At 35.0% G+C, this 26704-nt stretch overlaps 1 protein-coding gene across 1 annotated transcript in view; it reads left to right on the plus strand.

Annotated features, from left to right (window-relative positions):
* UTP20 (UTP20 small subunit processome component) overlaps nt 1-26704 on the plus strand; it is a 72232-nt gene that overhangs the window by 5686 nt on the left and 39842 nt on the right. Inside the window, exons 6-22 of the mRNA XM_026697943.2 lie at nt 477-558; nt 3003-3140; nt 4297-4452; nt 5605-5751; nt 6877-7011; nt 8123-8200; nt 13065-13243; nt 14597-14752; nt 15314-15402; nt 16349-16454; nt 18326-18476; nt 19292-19354; nt 20203-20343; nt 21608-21684; nt 23802-23881; nt 24336-24579; nt 25248-25463. Coding sequence (XP_026553728.2) covers nt 477-558; nt 3003-3140; nt 4297-4452; nt 5605-5751; nt 6877-7011; nt 8123-8200; nt 13065-13243; nt 14597-14752; nt 15314-15402; nt 16349-16454; nt 18326-18476; nt 19292-19354; nt 20203-20343; nt 21608-21684; nt 23802-23881; nt 24336-24579; nt 25248-25463 — 2238 coding nt within the window. The remainder of the gene's footprint in view (nt 1-476; nt 559-3002; nt 3141-4296; nt 4453-5604; nt 5752-6876; nt 7012-8122; nt 8201-13064; nt 13244-14596; nt 14753-15313; nt 15403-16348; nt 16455-18325; nt 18477-19291; nt 19355-20202; nt 20344-21607; nt 21685-23801; nt 23882-24335; nt 24580-25247; nt 25464-26704) is intronic.

Raw genomic sequence — 26704 nt, forward strand, 5'->3', positions numbered from 1 at the left:
TATCTGCATTAGTTTAATACCTTGTGTGTGTATGATAATAGGCTGTAAAAATGTCCAGTATAATAAATAACCAATTCCTGTTACATTCTGGTATGTGTGTGTGTGTGTGTGTGTGAGAGAGAGAGAGAGAGAGAGAGGGTGTGGGGAGAAGGAATTGATGGGAATATATTAACAGGAATGTATTTTTCTTTAATCTTCTGACCACCGCATCCCTGTGCTTTCATGAAACTACTTAGAAACAATACTTGCTGTTTGTGTCACCAGTTTCTTCCCTACCCAAGTGAAATTTGGCCATTTTTCCCCATTCTTACAAGCTATCTTACTTTGGTGTATGTATTCTATTTATACATAGAACAAAATATGTTCTGTCCTAAGTTAGATGGGTGAGTCTGCAAAATGTTGTTGGAAGAATCAGTTGACCTGGCTAGCTTTCTTCCTTTCGTTCTTCTTGATACATGAAAACTTTGTATTTACAGATTGTACAGTACCCTTCTGGGTCATCGCAAACAACACATCAGAAACTTTGCAGCAGAAAGCTTCACCTTCCTGATGAGGAAGGTAGGTGTGATGGACAGGAGGAGCAGTACTGGGAAGAATGAATGGGAAAGGTTGGCCATAGTATTTAAATCAATGGAAACAGTTGCCAGGGATTCCTTTGGCACTGACATATATGTATATCAGGAGAGAAGAGCTACTCTTAATACTGTGACTTCCATGTTACCTTGAGAACTGATATTACTGCATAGTTAACTAATGAACCCTTGACTAACACAGGATTATAGCTTCTAACTTGTATTATTAAAAAGAAAGAGATTATCATTCATGGTAGAGCATGTTTCATAAAGACATGTGCTCTACCATGAATGATAACCTCTTTCTTTTTAATAATACAAGTTAGAAGCTAAAATCCTGTTTTAGTCAAGGGTTCATTTGTTAACTGTGCAGTAATATCAGTTTTCAAGGTAACATGGAAGTCACAGTATTAAGAGTAGCTCTTCTCTCCTAATATACCTATATGTTATATAATACTTGCAAGTGCCCAAGATATGTTCAGTTTTCATATTAGAGAACTGGGAGAGGAAGATCTATATCTGAACCAGTTATGTTCGTGCCTGAAGTTTGATTTGAACTAAGGATTTCTTAACTCTTGAATTAAACTACTGCATGAGCTCAGAATTTTTCAGTTTTCTACTATGAACTATTTAATGGGAAATGTGCTGAATTATGGGCATTGCTGTGTGTTAATTCGAAATCTTTGTCTCAGCTTAGTCATGTAGCATAACAAATTTTGTTTCAGTGTGTGATGTGCAAGTTGGGCTTGTGCTTATACATCTGACCTTGATAGCAAGAATCAGTAGGTATGATTGTTATCATTATAATGATTGCATATATTGTGATCTTAAGGCACTGAATGACTGTAATATACATCAACAGAAATGGGTGGGGAAGAGGACAGGAAGGAAAACAACATTTTTGATAGTGTTGAATGTTTTTCCTGAAGAACACTCGGTGGAAATTTGGAAAATCTCATGACCATATAATCACCATGCAAGTTTTTCTATGATTTTTCTTTTCTTATCTATAATATAAATAGCACATGTAATTCTTGCCAGGATACTATTAAGCCTAAGAATATTTTCAGCTGGTGACATTCATAAGGACCTTCTCATTTTCTACATTATTACTGAATAAACCAACTCACTAAAAATAAAGAAATATAATAGAAGGCTGTAACTTTTACTGGGCAATCATGCAACAACAACAACTTATACATGGTATAATAAAAAAGATCACGTTTGTCATGGCAGGATTGTCACGATTAAGTAGGTGATCAAGAGTCCAGAAACTTGTGATATGTTTTTATGGCTGTAAAGCTTAAGAAGCTTAAGTAGCATATAGCTTATGCTAGCATTCAAATTTCTATGCCTCCTTTAGTATTTAGTGTGTAGGATATAAGTTTTAGTTGTTCTTGTTCTAGTAACGGCCTATACTAGAACTGTTCATATTTTGTTCCTGTAAGCGATCGTGGATTCTTTTTCTACTTTTCTACCAAGTAATTAAACATTATTTGGTAAAGTGCTGCTAATGTGATTTGAGTTGACACACCAGATGAACAAACTTTTCCACTTGCACATTTCTGCAGCATGATTATCAAGAGTGCTTAGAACAAGGGTAGCTTTATTTAAAATCTTGTTGAACAGGTGGCCACTTACCTTTTTTCCTCTTCCCATTAGGGATTACATTGCAAGGAAAACATGTGAATAGTTGCTCCGTTTGATCTACTTGATAGGCTGTTGAAATCCCAAATTGATCTGAATTACTGAGAAAAAGAATGAGATACCTAATAAAACAACTAATGAAATATTTTTCATTATGAGATGAAAGAATTTTATTGACAATAAAATATTTATATTAATATAAATAATGTTGATGACATAAACCAACTCGTGGTAGTTTAAAGTGTAAATAAAACCAAATAACAATAAAATTCAATTAAAATATAAAATCAATAAAATAGCAAGCAGTAATATTAATAGGACAGTAAAATGTTTGTAATAATAAACATATTGTGAGGCAGACAGTTATAATTTGAGGTCTTTCCATAATAATAATACTAATAGGCTATGTCAGGCATGTCAAACTTGCGGCTTGTGGGACAGATACATCACGCGTTGGCCATGCCCACTCCCAGTTTAGCGAAGGAGAAAAAGTTGTAATATGTCATGTAATGACAACATTGTCAGGGCTCCGGTAGCAACTCTGTTAGCAACTCTAAAAGACCAGAGAAATATTTTATGAGTTAACAAACGTGTTGTCACGAGTTTGACACCCCTGTGCTATGCTTTTTGCCCATCTACTTTTTCCAATTATGTTTAAGTAAAATGGAACAGCATTACAGTATGGAGAGTTTCAGGTGGAGAAGTCAGAGTATCACTGGGAATTAACTGAATTTGAGTGTAAAGTGGAACACTACATTTTCATTCTTCAATTTTGTCTCACAGGTTTCTGACAAAAATGCCCTTTTAAACCTTATGTTCCTTGATCTGGGAGAGCATCCAGAGAAAGTGGAAGGTGTGGGACAATTAATTTTTGAGATGTGCAAAGGGGTTAGAAACATGTTCCACTCCTGTGCAGAAAAGGTAAACAATTCTTGGTGCATGAAACAAATATAACCTAGTTTATAGACGATCTATAATCATGATTACATCATGTGGCTGTAAACTGAGGGCATATACTGGTCCAGTACCTGATTTTTTAAAATATAAATAATGCTGTGCTTCAATGGTTAGATGGCCTAGACATTGGTATTTGAACATAGATCATTTTAACATTTATATTTTATTGTGTTGCACTAATCGAGGTGAAATGTTAATATATAATGCTACTCCATGTATGATATACCATACACTAAATAATAGAGATTCTGATTTGCTATATTTAAGTTAGCTTAGATTTGGATCCTTTATTTTATAACCACTATTAACCACTATTGAAGAATGTTTTGTTTACTACTTGGTCAATGGTAGACTGAAAGTAAGTGCCAATGGCGGAATTCAATTTTGAAAGGGCTTAAAAATATATATTTTAGTAAAACATGTATCCATCAGAAGTTAACATATCTTTTATTATTTTTAAAAGGACAAAATCATATTACCATAAGGGGTCCTTGATACTCTCTGAGCTTAATTACAGGTAAACCTTGACTTATGACCACAATGGAGCCAAACATTTCTGTTATTAAGTGAGACATTTGTAAAGTGAGGTGTGCCCTATTTTATGAGTTTTCTTGTCACGGTTGTTAAGTGAATGCAGTAGTTGATAAGTTAGTAATCTGGTTAAGTGAATCTGGCACCCCCATTGACTTTGCTTCTCAGAAAGTCTCAAAAAGTGATCACATGACCTTGGACAACTGCAACCCTATATATGAACCAGTTGTCAAGCACCTGAATTTCAGTCACATAATCATGGGGATGTTGCTAAGGTTGTAAATATGAAAAACGGTCATAAGTCACATTTTTCAGTGCTGTTGTAACATTGAATGGTCACTAAATGAACTGTTGTAAGTCAAGGACTACCTGTATTAGTGCGCTAATGATGTTAATGAAACATCTGCAAGAATACAACTAAGCTCAGAGGGCACCAAGAATCCCTCATTTCAACTCTGAGCTATAAATATTCTCTTATATTGGTAGCACATTATCATAATCTGTCATAGGATTGTAAAGGTTATTGACAATAACTTTAAAATTTTTATTTAGAAAATAGCCCTCATCTATCTGACTTTTTTTTTTGCAGGCTATACCATTAATTTTGAAGAAGATGGGACCAGTTACAGAAACAGAGGTTATACTCCCCTGGGTTTCCGTTGGAGAAGTTTGCAAACATATGGCACAATCAGCTGCTAGATTCATCTATAGGGAACATTTTGATATATTTTTCAAATGTTTGCAGGTACGTTGAAGATGATTGAAATACAAAGAGAAGTCCCAACTCTCCGCCTAATATTAGCGATAAGGTTACATAATGAAAAAAATCAGGAAAAGTATTTTATGTTAAAGTAGCAATGATCTTGTATTATTTTGTATTCCAGCAAACTGGAGTACTCTAAGCCATCCCAAAATGGTTGTGCTGCCTGTGGCATATGAGAGTAGTTGTTCCAATTGCTGTAGACTTATGCTTGGGGAAAACTGATTTGAAAGCTTAACTGATGAAAAAATACAGCAGACTTAAAAACAGTTCATTTAGCGACCGTTCAAAGTTACAGTGGCCCTGAAAAAAGTGAAAAGACCATTTTTCACACAAGACCATTGCAGCATCCCCATGGTCATGTGATCAAAATATGGATGCTTGGTAACTGGTTCATATTTATGAAGGCTGCAGTGTCCCAGGTCATATGATCACCTTTTGAGACCTTCTGACAAAGTGGGAAAGCCAGATTCATTTAACAACCATGTTGCTAACTTGACAACTGCAGTGATTCATTTAACAATGGTGGCAAGAAAGGTCGTAAAATGGAACAAAACTCACTTAACAAATGTTTCACTTAGCAACATAAATTTTGGTCTATTTGTGGTCGTAAATTAAGGACTACCTGTAGTCACAAACAACCATGTCGATATATACTGTTTACAGACTCATCCAAAAGTTGTGAAAATAATATTTTGTCCAAGATTGCTTTCACAACAACCTCATTTAGGTGTTATAAAGCATTGCGGTGTGAGTAGCAGGGCAGAATCCATCCCATCTATAATGTTGCTTTGATGACACCAGTGATGAACCAGGCTCCATAAGTATAGTGTCATTAACCTTTTTGAGTGGCACATATTACAGCTTCTGTATGAGTTGAAATCTTTATAGCTCAACTTAGGGGTCATGTGGAAGAGCCCCAGAGATAAATAAAATTATTGTACTCCCTGAGACTGGTTTGTTATTTAATATCATATGCCCGTGTGGAAATGTTACCAATAGTTCAATAGTTAATTCTGAAATAAGGAAGAAGACAAAACAGAAGTTATGAACGCTGAATCTCATTAATCTTAATTAATCTTCTATCTTATTTTTATTAATCTAAACTTTGAATACATTTTTGTCAAAAAAAATCAGGAATCAGTGTTTACGTTGCAAGAAAAGGTAACCAAGGAGAACTGTTGTGAAGCTTCTGAACAAATGGAAAGATTATTGCAGGTCTACTTAATCTTAGGAGAGTATGCACATGGCTCAAAAATTTCACAACCTGAAGAAGTTTGTAAGGTAATGTCAACCTATTTTTTTTAAATTGGGGCAGGTCATGTGGGTTTGCTATCAAGAACACTTTTTTAACCTGATGCTCTTGGGGGGAATTTCTAAACTGAGATGACAATTCTGGGAATATTAATTATTGTAGTCTGAATATATTTGACCAGCACCAGGTTGGGAAAGGCAGGCAAGCAGCTTGACTTAACTGTTGTATAGGTTGTGTTGTGTTGTTGTATAGGTTGTGTTATATCCAATGATACTTGACATTATCCTGGAGAATTTTCTAAAGAATAAATCTTACTAATTATGTTATACAATCTGAAAAAAACTCTGTAGCCCTAGCTAGATTCTCTTTTATGAATGAAATCAAATATATGTAATGTTGCAGGATCCAATCTGGTTCGACTACCAGGTTTAGAGGTTTAGTCATCTGAGCTATCAGACTCGTGCTGGAGCCCATCCTCAGGGAACTTTGCTCTGCCAGAATGTGTGATCCTCTTTTCTTACACCTCACTGACTCTCTTATTATATTGTTGTGAAATATTGGCAGTATTGCTCCAGAAGGAAGAAGCAGCTGAGAGGAACATGACAATTGAAAGATTGAGAGATAGGCACAGCTCACAGTGTGATAGAATAGAACACTGAATAAGGTGGTCAGATAAGACAACATTTTCAGGTGAACAAATAACAAAAAGGTTTTAGATTTCATGGCTTTGGAAAGAAATGTTAAAAGACCCACATTTTGGAAAGAAAGCAAAGAAACATTTTAATTGTCACTAAAATTAGTCACATATAATGCTAGAATTGCCATTAGAACAAAAGGCTTTATTGAAAGAAATGTAGGCAAACTTGCATAATGTGTTTCTAAGTCCTAATGCAATTGGATTATCTTTTTAAATTTGTCATTCATTTTTAGTCTCCATTTTCCGCCCATCTGCTGTAAATTTTCTGAGAAAAAGTGTTTTCATATAAAGGAATATTACAGTATTTTTTTAAATTTTCACATTGTGAGATTCTTTCTATGTACTGCTATATATATGAAATAATGAAGGAAACACTATTGAAGCATATTTTTATATATTTTTATTTTGCCTGAATGTCTTAGAATTTTGAAAATCATTATTTGTTCTTCTATTCCAGACATTAACAAAAATAATAGATACACCTGAACTCACAGTGCCTTGTTGTGATTCCCTGCTTAAAGTTATTTCTGTTTTGCTTCTTCATGAGAATGTCTTATTGTCTGATTCTTTGGTTAAAGAAACTGTTGAAAAGGTAATAAGGTACCAAGTTAAATTAATATGTAAACTTTGGTAAAAGATCTAATGAACGTATGCCTGTTGTACTGTAATGTTTGTTTTGTATTTTTCTGGAATAGATCTAAATATTTCTGATAATAAATGCAAGTAGATGGGCATAAGTGACAAGTCTCATTTATCCTCAGTAATGGAAATGAACTATATGTGTATTGACTGAGGGAAAATGCATGATATGTGCTATTTAAGGAATTTGAGTTTTATGGCACCTTAAGGACTAAGACATTTATTATAATTGTTCATGGATCATGGTCTACTTTATCAAACGTAAAGTGCATCATCCAGAAAAGGAATGTTTCTGTATATACAAACCATTTGTTAACTTACCAACTTACTTTCACTGAAAAAAATGCCTAAATATTATGGAAAAGAATAAATGGGTACAAAACTGAAATGTCAACGATAAAAAAAATTCATTGGAAAATGGAACAAGGGACAGTAACCATGCTACTTTTTGGGCCACAATTTTTTCCTGCAAAACATTTTTTGTAGTTCTGCATATTTGTGGGAGGTTGCATTTTAAATAAAAGACCACAGTCAATATAGCAGAAATGAAATGTATAAAAGCATTTCAACAGCAGCAAAAGATTGTGTCGTTTCAAGGTACAGTGAAATATCAGGATGAATAAAATATTAGGTTTTAAAGCAATAGGAAGATTTTTGCTAATATTTGTCTGGCCAAATATTAAATCTGCAATTCATGGTTTATGAGAATTATTCCTCTAAATGTTTTTATTTTTTAATTTTAATTTTTAATGTTTTAAATTTACATAGCTAAATGTTTAGTTTTCTCCCTTGAGTTGGGGTTCTCGATCAACAGTGCCTGAATATGTAAAGAGCTGAAGACACAGTTTTGCATATTTACATGTCAGATTTTTTCCAGCCATTTCTTAGTGTGATCTGCAATGATGCTTTTGTATATGAATGCAGTTAATTCTGGAAAGATGCCCCTCATAAATCAGTGTTAACTTTAGTGATTACCTTTGGGCAAACTGTGCAGAATCAGTTTGAGAGTTCTTTGGAAAAATCATATTGAATCTGGACTGGTCCTTTGTTTTTCTTTTTAATAGGTCTTCAGAAGTGGATTTGAATGGTATTCTATTTTGAATTTTTCTAAAGCGATGTTTCTGATGAAACAATTTGAAAAGGTAGGCAACTGTTTCAGCATATTTTCACCTGTGAGGAAACAATACAAGCATCTCGGTATATTGTTGAGTTTCAGTCCAAGCAGCCCTCTCTAACAATGTCAAATGCAGAGAGTTCTAATTCAGCCACAGGTTGCCCACCCATGTTTTAATTAACGCGAGGATTATGTGGAAGGAAGCTCAAGAAATGCCTATAGTCTGCAAAATCCAGCAGCCATTGGTTAAGGGGATCCAGTGCCTAAGGCTGCATTTATTTGTTCTGAGATAGCTTTGTATTTATTCTATTCTTCATGTTTCAGCTAATAATAAAAATAAAATAATTGATTTATGCCAGCTCCAAAATCTCAAAAGAATATCCTGGGTATGAAATTTGCACAGCTCACAACTATCAAATCAGTAGCTGCTAGATTCTTGAAAATTTTGTTTAGAGATAATGCATGAATTTACTTAACATTAGCAACGTTTTGTTTTATGCAGCGTATGTAAACGTTCACAGAAGTGAGTAATAAGAGCACTTCAGGTTTATGCACTTCATTATCCCAGTAAGCCCTGGGCTATTTCATAAAGAATGCCACTATTATCACACACTGCAGGAAGGGCTGAGGCTGGGGAATGCAAGTAGTTCTTGTCTTACAACCACAGTAGAGCCAAAAATTTCAATTGCTAAGCAAGACAGTTAAAGGAGTGATGCCCCATTTTACAATCTCTTTTTCCTAGTTGAATCATTGCAGATGTTAAGTGAATCATGAGATTGTTAAGTGAAACTGACTTCCTCCATTGCCTTTGCTTATTGGAAGCCAGCTGGGAAAATTACAAATGGTAATCACATAAATACATGCCAGTTGGCAAGTGCCCAAATTTTAATCAGGTGGCCCTGGGGATGCTGCGACAGTTGTAAGTGTGAAAACTGGTTGTAAGTTGCTTTTATCAATGCCGTCGTAACTTCGAACAGTCACTGAGCAAATGGCTGTAAGTCGAGGACTACCTGTAGTGCTTACCATGACAGCTTGTGGAGCATGTAGCTTAGTGGGAGATGAATTGCAGAATTCCCTTGCCCAGTTTATATATTCAGTTGCTTTTAGAGTGAACCGAATTTTTTAAACGTTCAATAGCCTGAATAATAAGGGCCCTGCTCTGTACATCTTAGGAAGTTTAGTAAATCTTCTCAGGTCTACAATTTCAGCCTTGCCTCTGTCTCTTTAGGGGAGAGAACATCATTTCATGGAGTAGAAAAGTTTAGATGAACATTTATCATGAAGCAGTACAACACGGAAACAGCAGTATAAAGTATTATGAAGGGGGAGAGTGGGAGGAATATGAAATATGTAACCCGTGGAGATTTGCAGTTAGGTTAAGAATGTTAGAGGCTGACACAGAAATTCTAAATGTATCCCTTAGAGAGCAACTCATTTAATTTTGTTTTTACATTGAAATGTAGTGGTTGCTTTTAATAGATAAGGTAGTTCATTTAACTATTTTTAATCCAATAGTTTCCTCTGAGTCATGTTTGATTCCTGGAAACTTTGCTGATATGTTTCTTTTTTTTTTTTTAACAAATTTTATTCAGTTTTTCACATTAAAAACAAAAATCTCTTTTCAGTGGACAACATATTTCCGGGTCATCACCTTTACATACAAATATGACAGCATTATACATTCATATATGCATACTTAATTCTATTATTACCTTTTCCATTCCAAATTTTCAGTAAGGAGAGAAACAAACACATTAATTCTAGCCTCTTTCATTAATCTCAATCGAAACATATTTTTGTTTCATTTCAATTACTTCAAATATAATCCTTTAATATTTATTTCAAAAATAAAGATAAACCATATGTGTTTGCCTAATAATAATAATAATAATAATAATAAAGGTTACCAATGTCTCTCCTTGCTCTTAATAGTCTATATTAACTTATTAATTTAGTTGGTTCTTTAGTCTGTCATATTCCCTTTCTATTACACATTCTTTTTATAAATTCTAGATTAATACAAATTTTAACACTAAAGAAAAAAAAACTAGTATAGGTTTTCCCCCTTTTACTACTTTGAGAGTGACACCTCAATGAAAACTTCTTATTAACTTCTTTTTTTAAGAAGTTAAAAATAATATTACATCTTTTCATTTGGATTCCGCAGCATATTTTCCCCTCTTAATTTTTAATAAGATCAGTATCTATATTACCCTATTTTCTAAATATTTTTAATTGCAGAGATATTCTTATTACCCCTTGTCACCCTGCAGAATCCCCTTTTTAATTCATCAACCATTATCTCTAAAAAAACAATTTCTTTTCCACACTTTACTATTTCCGTATTTCTTTATTTCATGAACCTGTTTCTTACTGCTTCTCCTCCCCCTCTTTTCCCCTTATCGTTTCTCATTCCAGTTTATATCCCTCTCTTTCTTAATATCTTCCTTTCCCCTTTTCTGCTGGGTCTTTCTGCCTTTCCCGACTTCACAGGTATTACCCCTTTTGATTGCCTTCTTAAATCTCAACTTTTTAACCTTCCTTCTTTCCCCACTTCTTTGTAGTGTTCTTTGTGTTAATTGTCTATTTAAAATGTCTTCTCCTTGAGTCGACTCCTCCTCTGAAGCTTTTTCTTCTTGTTCTTCAATCGCCATTTCCATATTTTCTAACACAGAGCAAAGTGATTCGCCTCTTTCCTGTAGTAATTCTCTCATATTTTTAAGTTCCATTTTTAATTCCCAAAGAGATATCATTATTACACACTCTTGTATTTTATGATCGTTAAAGTCCACCAAAAAAAAAACCCAAACACTTTTACTTTTCTTCTTTCTTCTTTCAATTTTCTAAAGTTCTCAATTATTCCAGCCCAGGGTCTATACCAAAAACATCAATCAATCCCACAGTCAGTCTTTCCTTGCTTTTTTTCTTTATTCTTGTTCTGCTTTCACTTACTAAGATTCTTACTTTGTTTCAATATTTCTTTAATGTTACAGCCACACAAGTTTATTCAGAAACAGGATGCTTTCCCTTTTGTTTGAGCTCAAGTTTTTGTCAAAAAGTGGCACTCTCCATTATACAAAGTCTTCATCTTTTTCCCCTATTTTTTTGTTTAGGGTTTTTCGAACCTCAATATTCCAGCAGAGTCCAGTCTCCAATTTGTAAACTTTATTATTATTATTTTTTGACAATCTTAAGTCCAGCTTTATTTTATGCCTTTTTATTGCCAAAATATTTTAGTCTAATTTAGTTCAATCTTTAGTTCCAGCTTCTTCCTTTCCTGGTTCGAAGCCCCGCTTAGCTGTCAAAAATATTTTCTTATTTTTTTTCCTGTCCCTTTCTAATTTCACTGCTCAATTTTCTTTTCTTAAAAATTCCATTTTACCTTAATCCCGGGGTACTTTTGTTTAGTTGTATTGCCCAGTTGTCCTGGTTCAGATGTTATCCACCTCTTTCTTCTCTCCTGCACAAATCTTAATCCAGCTGAATCCTCCTCTTTGGGGTGACCATTTTAAACCACCGCTGCAGTTGTCTTCGGGGGGGGGAAAAAGACGAAGCCCAGGAGGGGAGATGAGGCTCCCCTCAACCTGGCTTGTGGCTTCCCCTTTCTCCACCGCCCCTCCAAGGCAGTTTCAGCCCCTTATCGTGATGATTGGGGCTCTCCAATGAAAGAGCACGAACCATAGCCACAGAGAGTCACGATCTACGGTCCATCAATGAGGAGGCTCCGCCTTCTTCCCCGCTGATATGTTTCTTTATCATCAGAGCTTTCCTGGTTTTTTATTTAAATTGTTCAGTCTATTCTATAGCCCTTGAATTTCTTATTAGCTTCTCTCTACATTTTCATTTAGAAACCAGTAGGGTGTGGCTAAGTAATTGCACTTCCCCGAAGTTGCTTTTAGACCTTGAAAGATTTGACTAAAGAAGATGAGCAGTGTAGCTGCCTGATTAGAATTGCTAAGAATTAAGCAGTGTAAACTTTTGATGTATATAAATAAATGATATAAAATAGGAAGGAAAGCACACATTAATGCCCATGTATTAAATCCTTCACCTAAGGCATAATGGACAACGTGTAGCCTTCCAGCTATGTTTTTGTCAGTCCGAAGTTCCCTCTAAAATGCATCTCTAATATAGCAGCACAACAGTCATTTATGATTGTGATTTTTTTCCCTCCTTTGCTCTCTGACAGCTAAAATGGTGAAAAAAAATCATTTTGAAGCCTTTGGAACATGTAGCATATCTGTTTTCTATACATCTCCCCAAATCCACCCCTAAGGATTCGTGAAGATTAAAAATAATGGCACACATACGTAGGCATTTCCATAGATATTGTGAGCCCCAGATTAAAAAAAAAATGCTGCACCTGGTTTGGAAGATTATAGAATACTCTTTGTAAACTGATAGAATTAAATAAGACTAAGTTCTATGTTTATGTGGAAAACTGGCTTCCTGATTCTGATGTATTTATGTCCTAGCTTGAAAAGTCTTGTATAGGAAGTCCTTGGCTTGACTTTGGACTATAGTTGAGGCCGAAATTTATGTTGCTAAGCGAGACATTGTTAAGTGACTTTTGCCTCATTCTATGGCATTTCTTGGCACAGTTGTTAAGCAAATCACTGCAATTGTTAACTTAGTAACACAGTTATTAAAAGAATCAGGCTTCTCCATTGACTCTGCTCCTCTGAAGGTTGCAAAAGGTGATTACATGACCCCGGGACATTGCAACTATCATAAATATGAGTCAGTTGCCAAGTGCCTGAATTTTTATCATATGACAATAGGGATGCTGCAATGGTCATAAATCACTTTTTTTCATGCCGTTGCAACTTTGAACGGTCATTAAATGAACTGTTGTAAGTCAAGGACTACCTGTACTGTCTTGTTCTTTTTAGCAATTCCTTCCCAGCCTCCTTGAATATATTGAGCACTGTATCTATAGCGATGATGCTATGAAGCAGCAAGTGGCCTTAGCAGTTCTCTCTAGACTTATCCTAAAGAAAGCAGAACCTCCCTCTGTTGGATCAATGGCATATGAGAAGTATCCTCTTGTGTTTGCAGAATCAGCTAAAGGGTATGTATGTCTTAACCTTATCTGGAATTACACAAATGATGTTCCTCAGAACTTGTTAACTAAGGTTAGCTTGTCCAGCAAATGATTTGTTTTAACACCTGATAAAGATTCTTTAACTCCCATTTTGGTTTAGTTGTTTTGCAATTGTTACCTTAAAACAGGAGTGACATTAATTGGATCATCATCTTGCTCCAGTTCTATCAGTACTAAAATTCATTCATTTCTATTAACCCAATTTGAAGTGGAAGATACCTGTTGACAAGGCTGTTCTAAGCCAGTGATAATCTGGCCCTAAGCACTATTGATTGGGTTGATGCATTAATCTTCAGTGTTGGGTCAATGTCATAATTTCATATTTTAAAATGCCTTATTTCACAACCACATTTGCAGTGGAAATTCCAGTTGGAATCAATTGTTAAGTAAAGTGATTGCAAGACAATAAGTCTTACTTCAGCTTTCCTTTGCTTTACAGATTTGCAAAGGTTGTAAATGCAAGGAGTAGTCATAAAGTTGCTTTTTAAAATCACTATTGTAACTGAATGGTTGTTAAACAAGGCAGTTGTTATCTAGGATGAACTGTATGGGTAATTAATTTATTTTGAATATTTCTCAGGTTGTGTTGCTACTTTCTAGTTCAGATATCACCCTTTATGAATCAGACTGCAAGTTCATGTATCATTCAACTCCATAATGAAAGGCAAACTATGCAAATTAGCTTTCTACTGAAACCCAAAGCAGTTGTTGGTTTTTAGATTTTTTTTAAATCCTGCCTTTATTATTTTGTACAAATAACTCAAGGCAGCAAACATATCTAATACTCCTTCCTCCTTCCATTTTTCCCACAACAAAAAATCTTGAGGTGAGGTGAGTTGAAACAGTGATTGACCCAAAGTCACCTGGCTAGCTTTCATTCCAGTTGTGAAACTAAAACTCAGTTTACTGGTTTCTAGCCTGCTGCTTTAATCACTAGACTAAACTGGTCTATTCATACTTAATAAGCATATTGGCTTGGCTCATTTTTAACTATTAGCATGAGTTTGTATATCACACTAAATAAAAAAACAAACACTGATCTATGAAGCAGATCAAAATTTTTATAATAAAGAAAACAAGAATTAAAGTTCCAAAAGTGTAGGTCCCTAATCTGTTCTTTTGTGCTAGATAATGTATGTATGTATGTATGTATGTATGTATGTATGTATGAATGAATGTATTGGAGAGATCTTTGTTGGGCTCGTGGCTAGGTTGCAAATTATAGTGGAAAGCATAATCTCTAAAATCTGATAACTTTGAAATAACATAGTGCAAAGAATTTCATGTAACTGTTATAGCATCCATTCAATTTTATTTTAGGATGAGTAGAAGATATTTGAGGAGTAAGAAGATGGGAGAAAAAGAAGAGAAGACTGTGCTTGATCATATTCTGTCTTGCATCAGATTCCCCACAAGTAGAAACACAGCTGATATTTCACAATCCTGGGCAGCCCTTGTAGTTCTTCCGCATATAAGGCAACTATAAATCACCTTGGCTTATTTTTGACTTCTTTCCACATACTGGAGTACATGTATTATAACTGACGTGTAGATCTTGGAACTTACTCTTCTGCTTTCTAGAACATCATCAACTAGAAACAGGAAGTTAGAAATAGTAAAATAACCCCAAATACTTTGCTGGCTAAACGGCTATTTAGAAATCCATCAGTTGAAAGTTAAGATCATTTGCAGTATTGCTAATGATACTGTGCCTGAGCACATTTCCTGGATTTATTACTGATCCCTTGTTGCCTCTACTATTACTTAGAAGCTGTTTGCAGTCCTGCTTTCTTTTTTTTCAAATATGTTATTTTCAAAGACCCACTAATTTTGCAAAATAGACATCTTAATTTGGAGTTGCATGTAAAGAGAACTATATACATCTGACAATGTAATTTGGTACTCTTAGTTTTCCATACAGCTTTGAATGGATAGCTAAACATAATGTTATAATTCTCAATCCAAATTGTCCAGGGCAAATTACAAATTTTCTCTCTTCTAAATTATAACTTATGTTTGCATTTACATGTTTGACAGGCCACTTGTGAAAGAAAAAATTACACCAGTGTTTACAAGGTTCTTTGAGAGTCTCTTTGCTGCCCTTGATAGAGGACAGTTCTGCAAAGGTTAGCGCTTTAGATTAACCTGTTCTTTCTTTGTAAGCGTCAAGTAAAATAAATGTGATCTGTATTCTTCCCTGATTCTTCCCCCTCCCCCACTTTGTAGAAATGTGGTTAATTTTGACTGCTGTTGGATTGATACTCCCTTATTTGTCCAGATTTTTTTAAAAAACTTTGCCTTTCCAACGTGATCCCTGGAGGTAACTGCGGTTGCTAATATGTTTCTTGGCACCGTCCAGTTCCCTCCCTTTTTGAATTCAATTTTTCTATTTTTTAATTTTAAAAAATGAATGGGTAGTCAGCTTGCTCCAGTAATCACTAACCTCAAGTGTAGCCTGCATCTCCAACTGTGCATTTTGGTCCTGCATGAATCCCAGAATCGTTCTTAGAAAAACATTTGGGGGCTGCAGCCCAATGCTTTATTTGCCTTCTAATAGAAACATAATTTGCAATCAGCCTCACTATAATGACAGTCATTTCTGAAGTACTCATAAAATGCTCTCAAAATTCCAAATGTGCCTGTTGGCCATAAAAAGTTTTTATTTGTTTGATTGGCCAAATCTGCTGTTTTAATGCTTTGATTTGCTTTTAATACAGTATTAATTAGTTGAGATAAATAAATAACAGTACTGGACAAGATTATATGGGAAAAGCTTTGTTCTTACAGTTACTTATTTTTATTTTCTGTATAGGATTGGCTTCAGCTTTTCTTATTCAAATCCATGTCCAGATCTTTGATAATCATACTTACTTGGTTCATATCTAAGCAATATGTTAGACTTTTGCTGTGCATTTAATTTACCTTATGAAATTTTGTTAATATTTTTTTCATATTTATATTTAGGCGGTGTGTTTTGTAAGAAATTGAAATATATTTTATTTTTATAACTTTTAAAGTATTTCTGAAATAGGCATATGGACTAAGACACAAATTTGTTTTTCATTTTCTCAGGAAACTTGTTTGTGGCTTGTCAAGCTGTGAGTACGCTTCTTAGTTTAGTGGAATCTTTGGAAATTTTAGAAATGTTACCAGTGGAACGCGTAAAGACTTTATTGATGTATGTATAATACGAAAATATTTCCCTGTGAAATAGCAACTCTAGCTGAAGTTAGCTTATTTTATTCTATATTGTTACCCAAAACTGGGTTGAAGTTTCTGTGACAGGAAAATATATATATTGATTAGAAATGAAAGGTAATCCTCAGGATATGGCAACAGGTGGGCTGGGATTTTTGCTGTTATGTGATGAAGTCATAAAGCACTATGTCGTGTGGCTGCATCACTTCATGATCACAATCCCGGACAGTCCCAGTTGCTGCGAAAACCCCAAGATGTGGCACGGGAATGCTACATGGGGTTGAAGAGACCAGGGAAGAGCATGGGAGGGCCCGTGCAGACTGCATGTGAGTCATAGAAAGCTGTGGGACTTGCATGAGCCAGGAGATGGTGCAACCAAGGAAAAAAAGCAGAAGGGAATTAGCAGAGTGACTCGTGGCCTTTCCTGCTGGTTTTCCTATTTCTTGTGGGAAATTGGGAAGGTCACAAATAGCAATCATGTGACCATGGCTCCCTGCAGCTGCCATTGCAATCATAATTGCAACTATGGTTACGGGGATGCTGCATTGGCCAGATTTTTTTTTTTCAGCACTCCTGTAACTTTGAATGGTTGCTGAAAAAATGGGTGTAAGCCAAGGACTACTTTTACTATGTTTAATATTTACATGTTTATTGCTAGACCTAACATCTGTTGAAACTCCTTTTTTACATGGAACATGTAAAAGACACAATTGGTATTTATGTTATACAGCAGAGATGGGACTTTTTCTTTCCCAGAAGAAATGCATTCCCCAAGGTTAATAATCAGACTACTGAAAAAAAAAGAAAAGACTTTATGGTGGAAATTCCAACTATTGTAAAAAGTCCTTGGAAATCTAGCTTTGCTGGGAAAAGTAGAAAATTACATCTCTGTATTTAAAGGGTTCAGTTCCCATAGGCTTGAAGTTTTAGGTAAAAATGATATGGAGCAAAATTCAAGAGGCTTATACTGAATCCTGTAATGGGGCATATCAACTTGCTGCTTCATGAGCTTTATTTTAATTTTGTCATCAATTGTGTTTAGGTTTGATTGTCATTGCCATCTTGTCTATCACTGATGTGCATATTAGTGATATCAGCATCATTAGCACCAGATAAAACAATTGTTCTGTAAGATATGGGTTCTCTACAGGTTACTGATAACCTGAGAACCAGTGTGGTAAAATAATATAAGACTAAGATGCAAATAATAAAGTGCAGTTTTACCCTGGCATAAACTTAATAGATGGCATTAAAGCAAGCATGTTGTGCTGTCATTTAAATTTTCAATATGAGGGATAAAACATAATTGTATAGCGATATTGTAAGGATTAAGATTTAGTAATGCAGGATAAGACCTTAAATATTTGAAAGTAGAGAGCAGAATTGCTGTATTTGCTTACTGCTAACAATTGTATTGAATTTATCCTCCATTTTCTTGGAGGCTATCATATAAGATTCTGTGCTTAGAGAATGCTAGAGCCAACTTGACATCCTGTTTGGTCCCTTCAATTAAAACTGGCCAGTTAATGTCCATGTACCTTTACTTATACTTGTTTTCCTTTTTCCTCCTATCCCCAATTTTGTTGTTGTTAGTTGCTAAGTCATGACCAATTTTCATGGACCATAACATGCCAGGCCACCCTGTCTTCCATTTTCTCCTAGAGTTTGCCTAAATACATGTTTATTGCATGAATGCCACTGTCTAGCCATCCTTTTTTTGGTACCATATCACTAAGAATGTAAGATGATTTTTATAGAAAGCCTGGGGTTAAGTTAAGACAATAATAAAGTAAAATAATGTAAACTCATATTTTTGAAATATATCTTGATTACTGTTTTCTTTTTCCTTAGGACATTTCCCTCAGAACTGTCTGCCTTACTATTGGCTGATCTCTATTTTACAAGATTAGCATTGTGTGATTATCATGAACACTTATCTAAAGAGACTCTGATGGAATTATTTTCTAAATTGCAATTCAATATTTCTTCCAGTGTACCTAAAGTAAGCTGATCTCCAACTGATTTTTTTTTGCTTTTCCACTTTTCTTTCCTGCTTCACAAAGAGTCACTACTGCAGAATATGCAGTAAAACTGCAGCAAGGCAACCAGCAGTCTGTTGCATCTAATGTGTTCTCACCCTCTTGTCAATTTAGTGTTGCACACATAATACTTTGTGTTAAATGCCCTCTGGCACTACTCAGATGAACAAGAATGGTCTTTGGCAAAGACTCAAAAAATCAGGACACAGAACAAATATTGGAGGATATTTAAATCTCTGTGATCCATTCACGGATTTAAAGGATAGCTATTTGCAAGAAAATCAGTTTGAGGGGGTGAATAAAAGATGAAATTGTAAAACATGAATTCCTATTAAAATATGATTCCATCCGGAATTTGTAATTGTACTACTTTTTTCCCATGATACTAATATATTGCAATTTCTTTAAAATGTAGAAATGGATATTAATTTCTTTACTTCCTTATACTGACTTCTACTTTCTTTTCTTTTGTCTACATCTGATGTAACAGATTTTAATATAAATTAAATTATTAGTCTGAAAGATGTGACCATACATCACTTGTTTGCAAAAAACCCACCCTATTTAAGTATGGAAGGCAACAAGAAAGAAATACATATGTTGTATTGGGCATATATTATTTTTATCCAAGTAATTTGAAGTTTTCATAATTCCTAACTTTAGGGATATTGGCTAAAGTTCATGGAAGGTAAAGCCAAAATATTTGGAGACACAGGTTATCTATTGTTGGCTTATATATTATTAAATGAATTAATGAAGCATGATCTCTTTGGAACAGGTGCGACTGCTAACCATAAGGATTTTAAGTCATTTTGATGACCTGCTTTCAACAGGAACTAAGGTAATGTTTCAAATTGTAATTTAGTGCAACAAATAGTACAGCATTCATGCAGAAAGAGGCTTCTCCAGTTTTCCTAAAACTGCTAAAATTTCAGTGATAGATAAAACATAGTATAGATCTAGTAGTGTTAACTTATATTTCTGAATGTTGGTATGCCATTATTTTTGGTGAATTTAGAGCTTGCACTTGGTGAAGGTTTGATTTTTGTAAATACTTTATACATTAGTAGATTTTCTTTTTTCAATAATGAATTGCTAGGAAGAGCTCTGATTTAAATTTAGGGTGGTGTGTGTGTTTTTTTTTCCTGGTTGAAAAAAGTATTTGATGTGATTCATATCCATGACTTGAGTTTCTTTTCACTGAATGTTTTTTAACATAGTGCAGGGATGTTAAGCTCAGGGCCCTGGGACCAGATCTGGCCCATGGGATGGCCCCTGGGACCGCCCTGGAAACAGCAAAGGACCAGCCCGTGGTGCCTCTGCCACATATGACCCTCCCAAGCTCCATATTCACTGGCAGAGGGCTGCAGGAAGCTGCGGCAGCCGAAAATGGAGCTTGGGAACCCATTTTCACTGGCAGAGCACTTGGGACACCACAGGCACCACCAACACGAATGACATCAAGCTCACCCTGACCATGTCCCCTGCCCCCAAAGTCAAACACAACCCTGTAATGGCCTTCAATGAAATTGAGTTAGATAAATGGCAGAAACTATGGGAAATAAATTATAAATTAACAATATCGACAGCATATAAAGAAAATTTGTACAAGATGTTTTATAGTTGGGACTTTGCATCAGCAAAATTGGCAAAGATGTTTCTCGTGCATTTTTCCCCTTATTTGCTTAGGATGTGGGGTTATTTGGTATGTTGCTTCAAGCTGAACTTGTGCCAGCAAATATCAATGATTATCGTGAGAAGCTGCTCTACCTGAGTAAGCTGAGACATGATTTGGTGTGCTCCAGGATCTCCGAGGGAGCTTTGCAGGAGGTAAAAATGCCCTTTGTGAAAAGTATTAGCATAATTGCATTTTCCTACCAGCAGATTATGCAGTGTTTGTATATTATCATAATGGCTTTAATAATATGATGAGAAACAAAATCAATTCACACCAGTGGTGAAGATCCAGGATTTCCATGGAATATAGAGAATATAACCATCTCTATTTTTATTTTCTGATCAGATAAATTTGTGGGCATGTGGAGGTATCAGGTAATGATTAATTTATGTTAGCAATTAGGTTTCAGATCAAGGGCAATTATTCTGTTCTTTTTAAGGCAAATACATTTATCTTTATTTGATTACAGTAGCTTATCTCTCTGGTAAGTCTGAAATACTATTTTCATTTTCTTCACCAAATGTCTGTCAAATTGGTCAGATGTTTGCAGGAGGGCACTCAGTATTGCATAGACTACTAGGCTGAAGTGGGATTCAGTGCATTTTCCCTTTATAACATAGATCACATTTACATGGAGCACCTGGTGGTATTGTGGCTTCATTTACTGTACTAGCTGGTTAAACATTGAAAAAAACATCCATTAATCATAGTCCATAACCACAGTATGTTACTGGTCAAATGGTTTAGTATAAGCTGGCATATCATCCAAAATTTGGTTAAGAATTAACTTCTAAGAAAACAGCTATTGATATAAGAGTGGCTATATAGGTAGCTAATAAAGGAGAATATTATATATGTAACCCAAGAGTTCAGGAAAAAAGTCCACTATTTTTATTAGAATTTAAGAAAATTCACAAAATTAAAGTATTGAATACTAATATACTGATAGTATTTAAGAAGAATATCTTTGTAGGCCAATGATCTTGTTAAATGTACCGTGTTTCTCATATAATAAGCCCGGGTCTTATTTTTTTTTTGAGCCCCGAAAAAATGGCTAGGCCGTCTTTTCGGGGTTGACTTAATTTCCCCCCCCCCCTTGCATCTTCAGGCGGGTGGGCAGCGATGGCTTGGATGTTGACCTCGGTGTTGGTGGGGCATTTCGTATCGGGGTCAACGCAGGCAGCACCATATCCGGGTGTGCAACAAAAGTACTTCCTAACGGCAAGCCCCCGCACCATTCCCCCCATTTCGCATGTTTTAATATAGGCCTTAATATGGGGGGAGGGGCTTAAATTTCATTTCATGCCTATAAAAGATGCTGGGACTTCCTATTGGGGGAGGCTGTATTGTTGGAGAAAAGGTATAATAGTGGCGGCTTTGAAAGAGGCAATCAGACATTTTAGCATGTTATTCTAGGTGCCTCTTCGGTATTTACTGGGAATGCTTTATATCAACTTTAGTCCACTGTGGGAACCTGTGATTGAGCTTATAAGGTAAGTCTTTGTTTTTTCAAGGAAAAGAGCAAATTGAGTATTGTGGTTAAGGATTCTGATTCTGGTCAGCCCTGAGCCATGGGATCTCACTGGGTGATGTGAGATCAGTCCCACATCCTTTATTGTGGTAATTGTAGGAAAGAATATAGTATATGTCACTTTGAATTTCTGAAAGAAAAGCAAATATATTTCTACAATTCTATAGTTATAAATAAGGACAAAAATCAGTTGTATCATATACCTGTGAATTAAGTGGCGTGGAGAGTTATTTTAATGTGCTAATGAAGTAAGTGTCTTATTTCTGGTGAGACTGTTGAATGTGCCATTCTTTTGAAGGAGGGGATAATTAACATTGTTCAGCCTATGAGAAATATGACTTTATTTTTGGCTTACTATTTTCTGGCACCTGGGTGGGTTTATTTTTACTGTAGTAGATGATTGATATAATATGAATCATGATCTATATGATATGAATAGACAGCATATAATGCTTGAGTTAACTTGAAATCCTAGTTTCCACATCCATCATGAAGATACTATTTCAGAATTGCATTTGTTTTTTTGCTGCATCTACATATTTGCAGTTCTACCTGACTTGTCCATGAAAACTGTTTTGTTTCATAAATGAATTTACTCTTACAGAATTATGTTGGTTCCACCCATATACATTAGAATGTGACCTCAAAGTCTTTTGTTCAGCTTGAGTCTGGGAGAAAATGAATGATGCCAAACATTTGTGGGAAGGAAATTTACTTAATGAGTAGATGTTTGAGAAGTGAAGGAGGCAGTTTCATGTTTGTGGCAGTGCAGTTTAAGGACTCCTTGCACAATCAAAGGGTGGAGAACAAAGATCCTCATCCCTCTCTGTAATTGAGTTTCTGGGTGGAAAGGATCTCCTTTCTTATTCACATATGATGAACATCTAGCAGGCTGAATCCAAGGAGCTTTTCCATGAGTGGAGATGAGGAAAGAGCTGAAATCCCAGTTGCACAAGATGTTGCACAAGTCTTAAGATTGAGTGCTTGACGTGTGTTTGTGTTTTGAATAATAAGTACCATAACTCTCAGAAGTAGCTGGCTGAACTTCCAGAATTTCTTTCACTGACATTGCTCACTAAATGATTTCCCACTCTTGTCCCTGCATATCTGTGTTGTGGATAAATCACTCTAAGTTCCTTCTTGCGAGTTACCCTTAATAATTAACCAAAAACATAATTAACCAAAAATGTAATTAAACACACACATTGTATGTATATATGTATGTAATTATAATTACATTTTTGGTTAGTTATTAAGGCAACTCACAAGAAGAAATTTAGAGTGTATATGTATATACCCTTAAATCAAACTATCAGGCAAATTAGACAAATTACTTGACGGATCCTACTACTGAATTCTCCAGTTTAGCTGAAAATCTACTGTTCTCTAGAGTGTATTTAAGCTACAATGACCAAATTAAGGACAAAACTGAAAATGGGCAAATTTAAAAGAATTCCATAAGGATGTTTATGTTTATAACTTTGCTTTACAAAGGAAAATTCAAGAGCAAAACCAAGAAAACAAATACTTAAATAAATTTAAAGTATAGTTTTCTGAAATAAAGAGCTTCCCTTTCTGATAAAGAACATGTGGTCACTGAAATTTAAGCATATGCTGAAAAATGACCACAAATAAAAAGAAAAAAAAAATCAGTTCACTGTACAAAAGAAAACTGAACAAGCAGAAACTTTTTAAAAAGAAAAGAATTAAAAACTAATCCCAACATTGTGGCTTTTTTCCTTCTCTTTGTGACTTAATGAAGTACCACTTCCTGAATATTTTAGTGCCATCATTCTCATGTTAAACTACTTTGAATTTTTGAAACAAATCAGATTATGGAATGATATGAGCAAGTTAGAGATATATTTATCAGATTTTTTATGCTTCTGTTTTTCAAAAATACAGCAAAATGATTTTGGACTGTGATACAATCTTATTGTGATACAATAGGAATAAAGCCCTATAAATTAAGAAAAGAACCTTGCAAAATAGTTTATTTTCTGTGAAGAAAACAAGACATGCCTATATGTTGATTTATTCAGTTACCTTTTAAAAAAAATAAAATCCCTTTTTAATTAGGTCCCATGCAGATGAAATGGAAAACAAACTATTCTGGAAAGTTTATTATGAACATTTGGAAAAAGCTGTATCTTTTGCTGGTAAGACATTGTCATATAAAAGACTCAATAATGATTGAGGCAAGGCCCAACCTGCTTGTTAACTAAGCGAATAGTGTCTGACTTTGTACTCTTTCGGAATTTTCTCTCTTGCCCTCTCTGTCTCTCTCAGGTTCCAGTGGCAAAACAGGCATGCTTGTGCAGTGATCTGGAATTGTTGCTTGAGGTTTTATTTTTTCTTTTCTGTCTCAAAGAGCACAAAACAATATTGATAGGAGGCCTCAATTTCTGGAAGTACCCAATTTTCTGAGCCTGCTGCAGAACCCCGGTGATTGAACAGTATTCACTAAAGTAGAACTCTTAAATTTTAACTTTTTTTAAAAAATCTTTTTTTACAATAAATATATTTCTGTATATTTACAGTAATAGATTAGCTGGCATGACTAAAAAGATGTTTATTTTGTTTTTAATGCTTATTTTGGTGATTTTTCCATAGAAAAAGAGCTACATAATGAGTTAGAAGAAGAATCAAAAAATGTTACGGATGTTGGAAGTGAGGAAATCTATCAGCATCATGTCAGAGCTTTGTATGATGAGCAATTGAAATGTCAGACATGCTGTTATGAGAGAACAGATCATACAAACTTTAGGTTTCTCCTTTGGAAAGCAATGTCAAGATTTGCATATAGAGTGGAATCCAGGTCAAGAGAACTTTCTCCACTTCTACTAAGATTTATTAAGTAAGTGAGGATTTTTATGGAAAAAATATTTATACATATATGTTTCACAAACACTGTTGGAAATACTTGGTTACTCTTAAATAAACATAAGCAATTTTTCAATTAAATCATATGATGGAATAGTTCATATTATGACTTATCAACAAGGAAGTCTGGCTGTACTTGCTGCTTCCCCCACCCCAAGCACTCATGACAAACAGAGCATGGTGTGTAATGGACTGTGAGAATAACTTTTAGGAATAGGAGCAAGACCTGCAACCAAGACATTGATTAGATAAATAAAATATAAGTCCAAAGCAGAAATGCAGTTTTGAGAAAATGTCTGAGACCTGATTCTCCCCAGTTCTCTTGTAGATAAAGGCATGGGGGCTGGGGAGGTGCATTCAGGTGTGTAAGATTCTGTTACTCTAACACTATAATAAAAGTAGTTTACTATAGCTTTGTTTCCTAGTTGATCTGCTATGAAGTACAATATCAATAGGAAAAGTAAAGAGTCTGTCCGGCGCTTGTATGTATAACACAGACATTAAAACAGAGGAAGAGGTAGGGCCACGAAGAGTAACAGTGATACAACTTACTATTTACTGAGTTATTACTTACTGAGGCCCAAGAATAAATTGAAAAAGGATAGGTAGGAAGACTAACTCTTGCATTTTGTTTTGTTACAGCATTGAGTATTATCCTGCTGATTCACAAATAGCCCCAGTGCAAGATCTTAGAAAGAAAAGCAGTTGTAGTGAGGATGTAAAAGATCTTCCAGAGAAAATGGATCTTCAAGACACAACTGAGGATGAGTCATATGATTTTGAAGAAGAGAAGCAAACTTCTGAAGGCCAAATGACTGAAGAGATGCCAAAAAAGAAAACCAGAAGAGCTGCAACCAAGTATGTTTGTCTTAACTGCAGTGAAAATTATAAGGGTTTTCTTCAAAACTTGTAAGAAACCCTGCATTTAAATATAATTTAGCTTTTAGTTCTTGTTATTCAATCCCTAACATGCCTTGCATAGTTTCTTAATTCTTTCTTTCTCCAGTTATTAGAATATGTAAAAGGAGAACATTTTAGTCATATGTGGATTAGGCTCACAATTTAGGTTCAGTAATGTTGATTTGTTAAACAAGTCCATGATTTAATGTAACATGATTCCAGTGACAAAGTGAAAGGAGTTCACATTTATTGTGGATAACCCTTAAAAAACCTGGGTGCTCCTCATCTGTATGATGAGCAGGAAGCAGCAGAATGGAATATTTTGCAATTAAATAATTCAAAATTTGGAAAGATGTATGCAAATATTGTATATACTGTCCTCTTTTAGTTTATATAGTTTGGATTGAAAAAGTGAGAAAATTTAAGGAATAGTTTTGAAGGTGAAAGAGGCAACAAAAACAGGTTTATTGTTCAATGTTTAAAAATTTAAGATTATTTCAGCAGGCAATACCAACCCCATGAAATTTCAGCAGAAATTGAAACAGTGGTAGTTTTATCATTTTAAGCTTAAAATTTTTACTGCAGTCAAGAAATCATGAAAGAGTCATGAAAGAATGTTCATCATGTCTTCTGACTTACTAGTTGGTGTTCATGGATGCATTCTGCCAGTCTCCTGCCTGTTTGTCCTATGTAGTCATTACCTTGTATGTTGTAGATTAGAGTTCCCCAACCTTTCCGGTTTTACGGACCAGCAGGTGGGGAGAGGAGTTGGTTGCTCGTGCAAGTGGGGATGTGTGCTTGCGCTTGCTAATCTCTTACATGAACGGCTCAAGGCTCGGGTTTGGGACCCCTGTTGTAGATGCCTTTTGTTTTTTTCTGTTGGGGCTGCTAGGTTTTTGGTTTACTTAGGTGTTTTGAAGGGCTTTAAGTTAACTTGTGTACTACATGAATTCCTTTTGGTTGTGATAGTCTGTTGGTAGTTTCTGAGATGTTTTTGACATATGGCAGCATTACTCTTTTAAGGGCTTGATTTGGTTGTGCTGTATTGGGTTTAATGTCAGGCACTTTTTGATGAAGTTGCGTGGATATCCATTTTGTTGGAATATGTTGCTCTGTTTCCTTTTTCTGCTGTTCAGAGTTGCTGCAGTGAGTTTGCGCTTGTCTAAATAAAATTTTTACGCACCTTCTCTTGTGGGAAG

The sequence above is a fragment of the Pseudonaja textilis genome, chromosome 5 (assembly GCF_049901715.1).
Source record: "Pseudonaja textilis isolate UNSWEBS1 chromosome 5, rPseTex1.2, whole genome shotgun sequence".
Taxonomy (NCBI): Eukaryota; Metazoa; Chordata; class Lepidosauria; order Squamata; family Elapidae; genus Pseudonaja; species Pseudonaja textilis.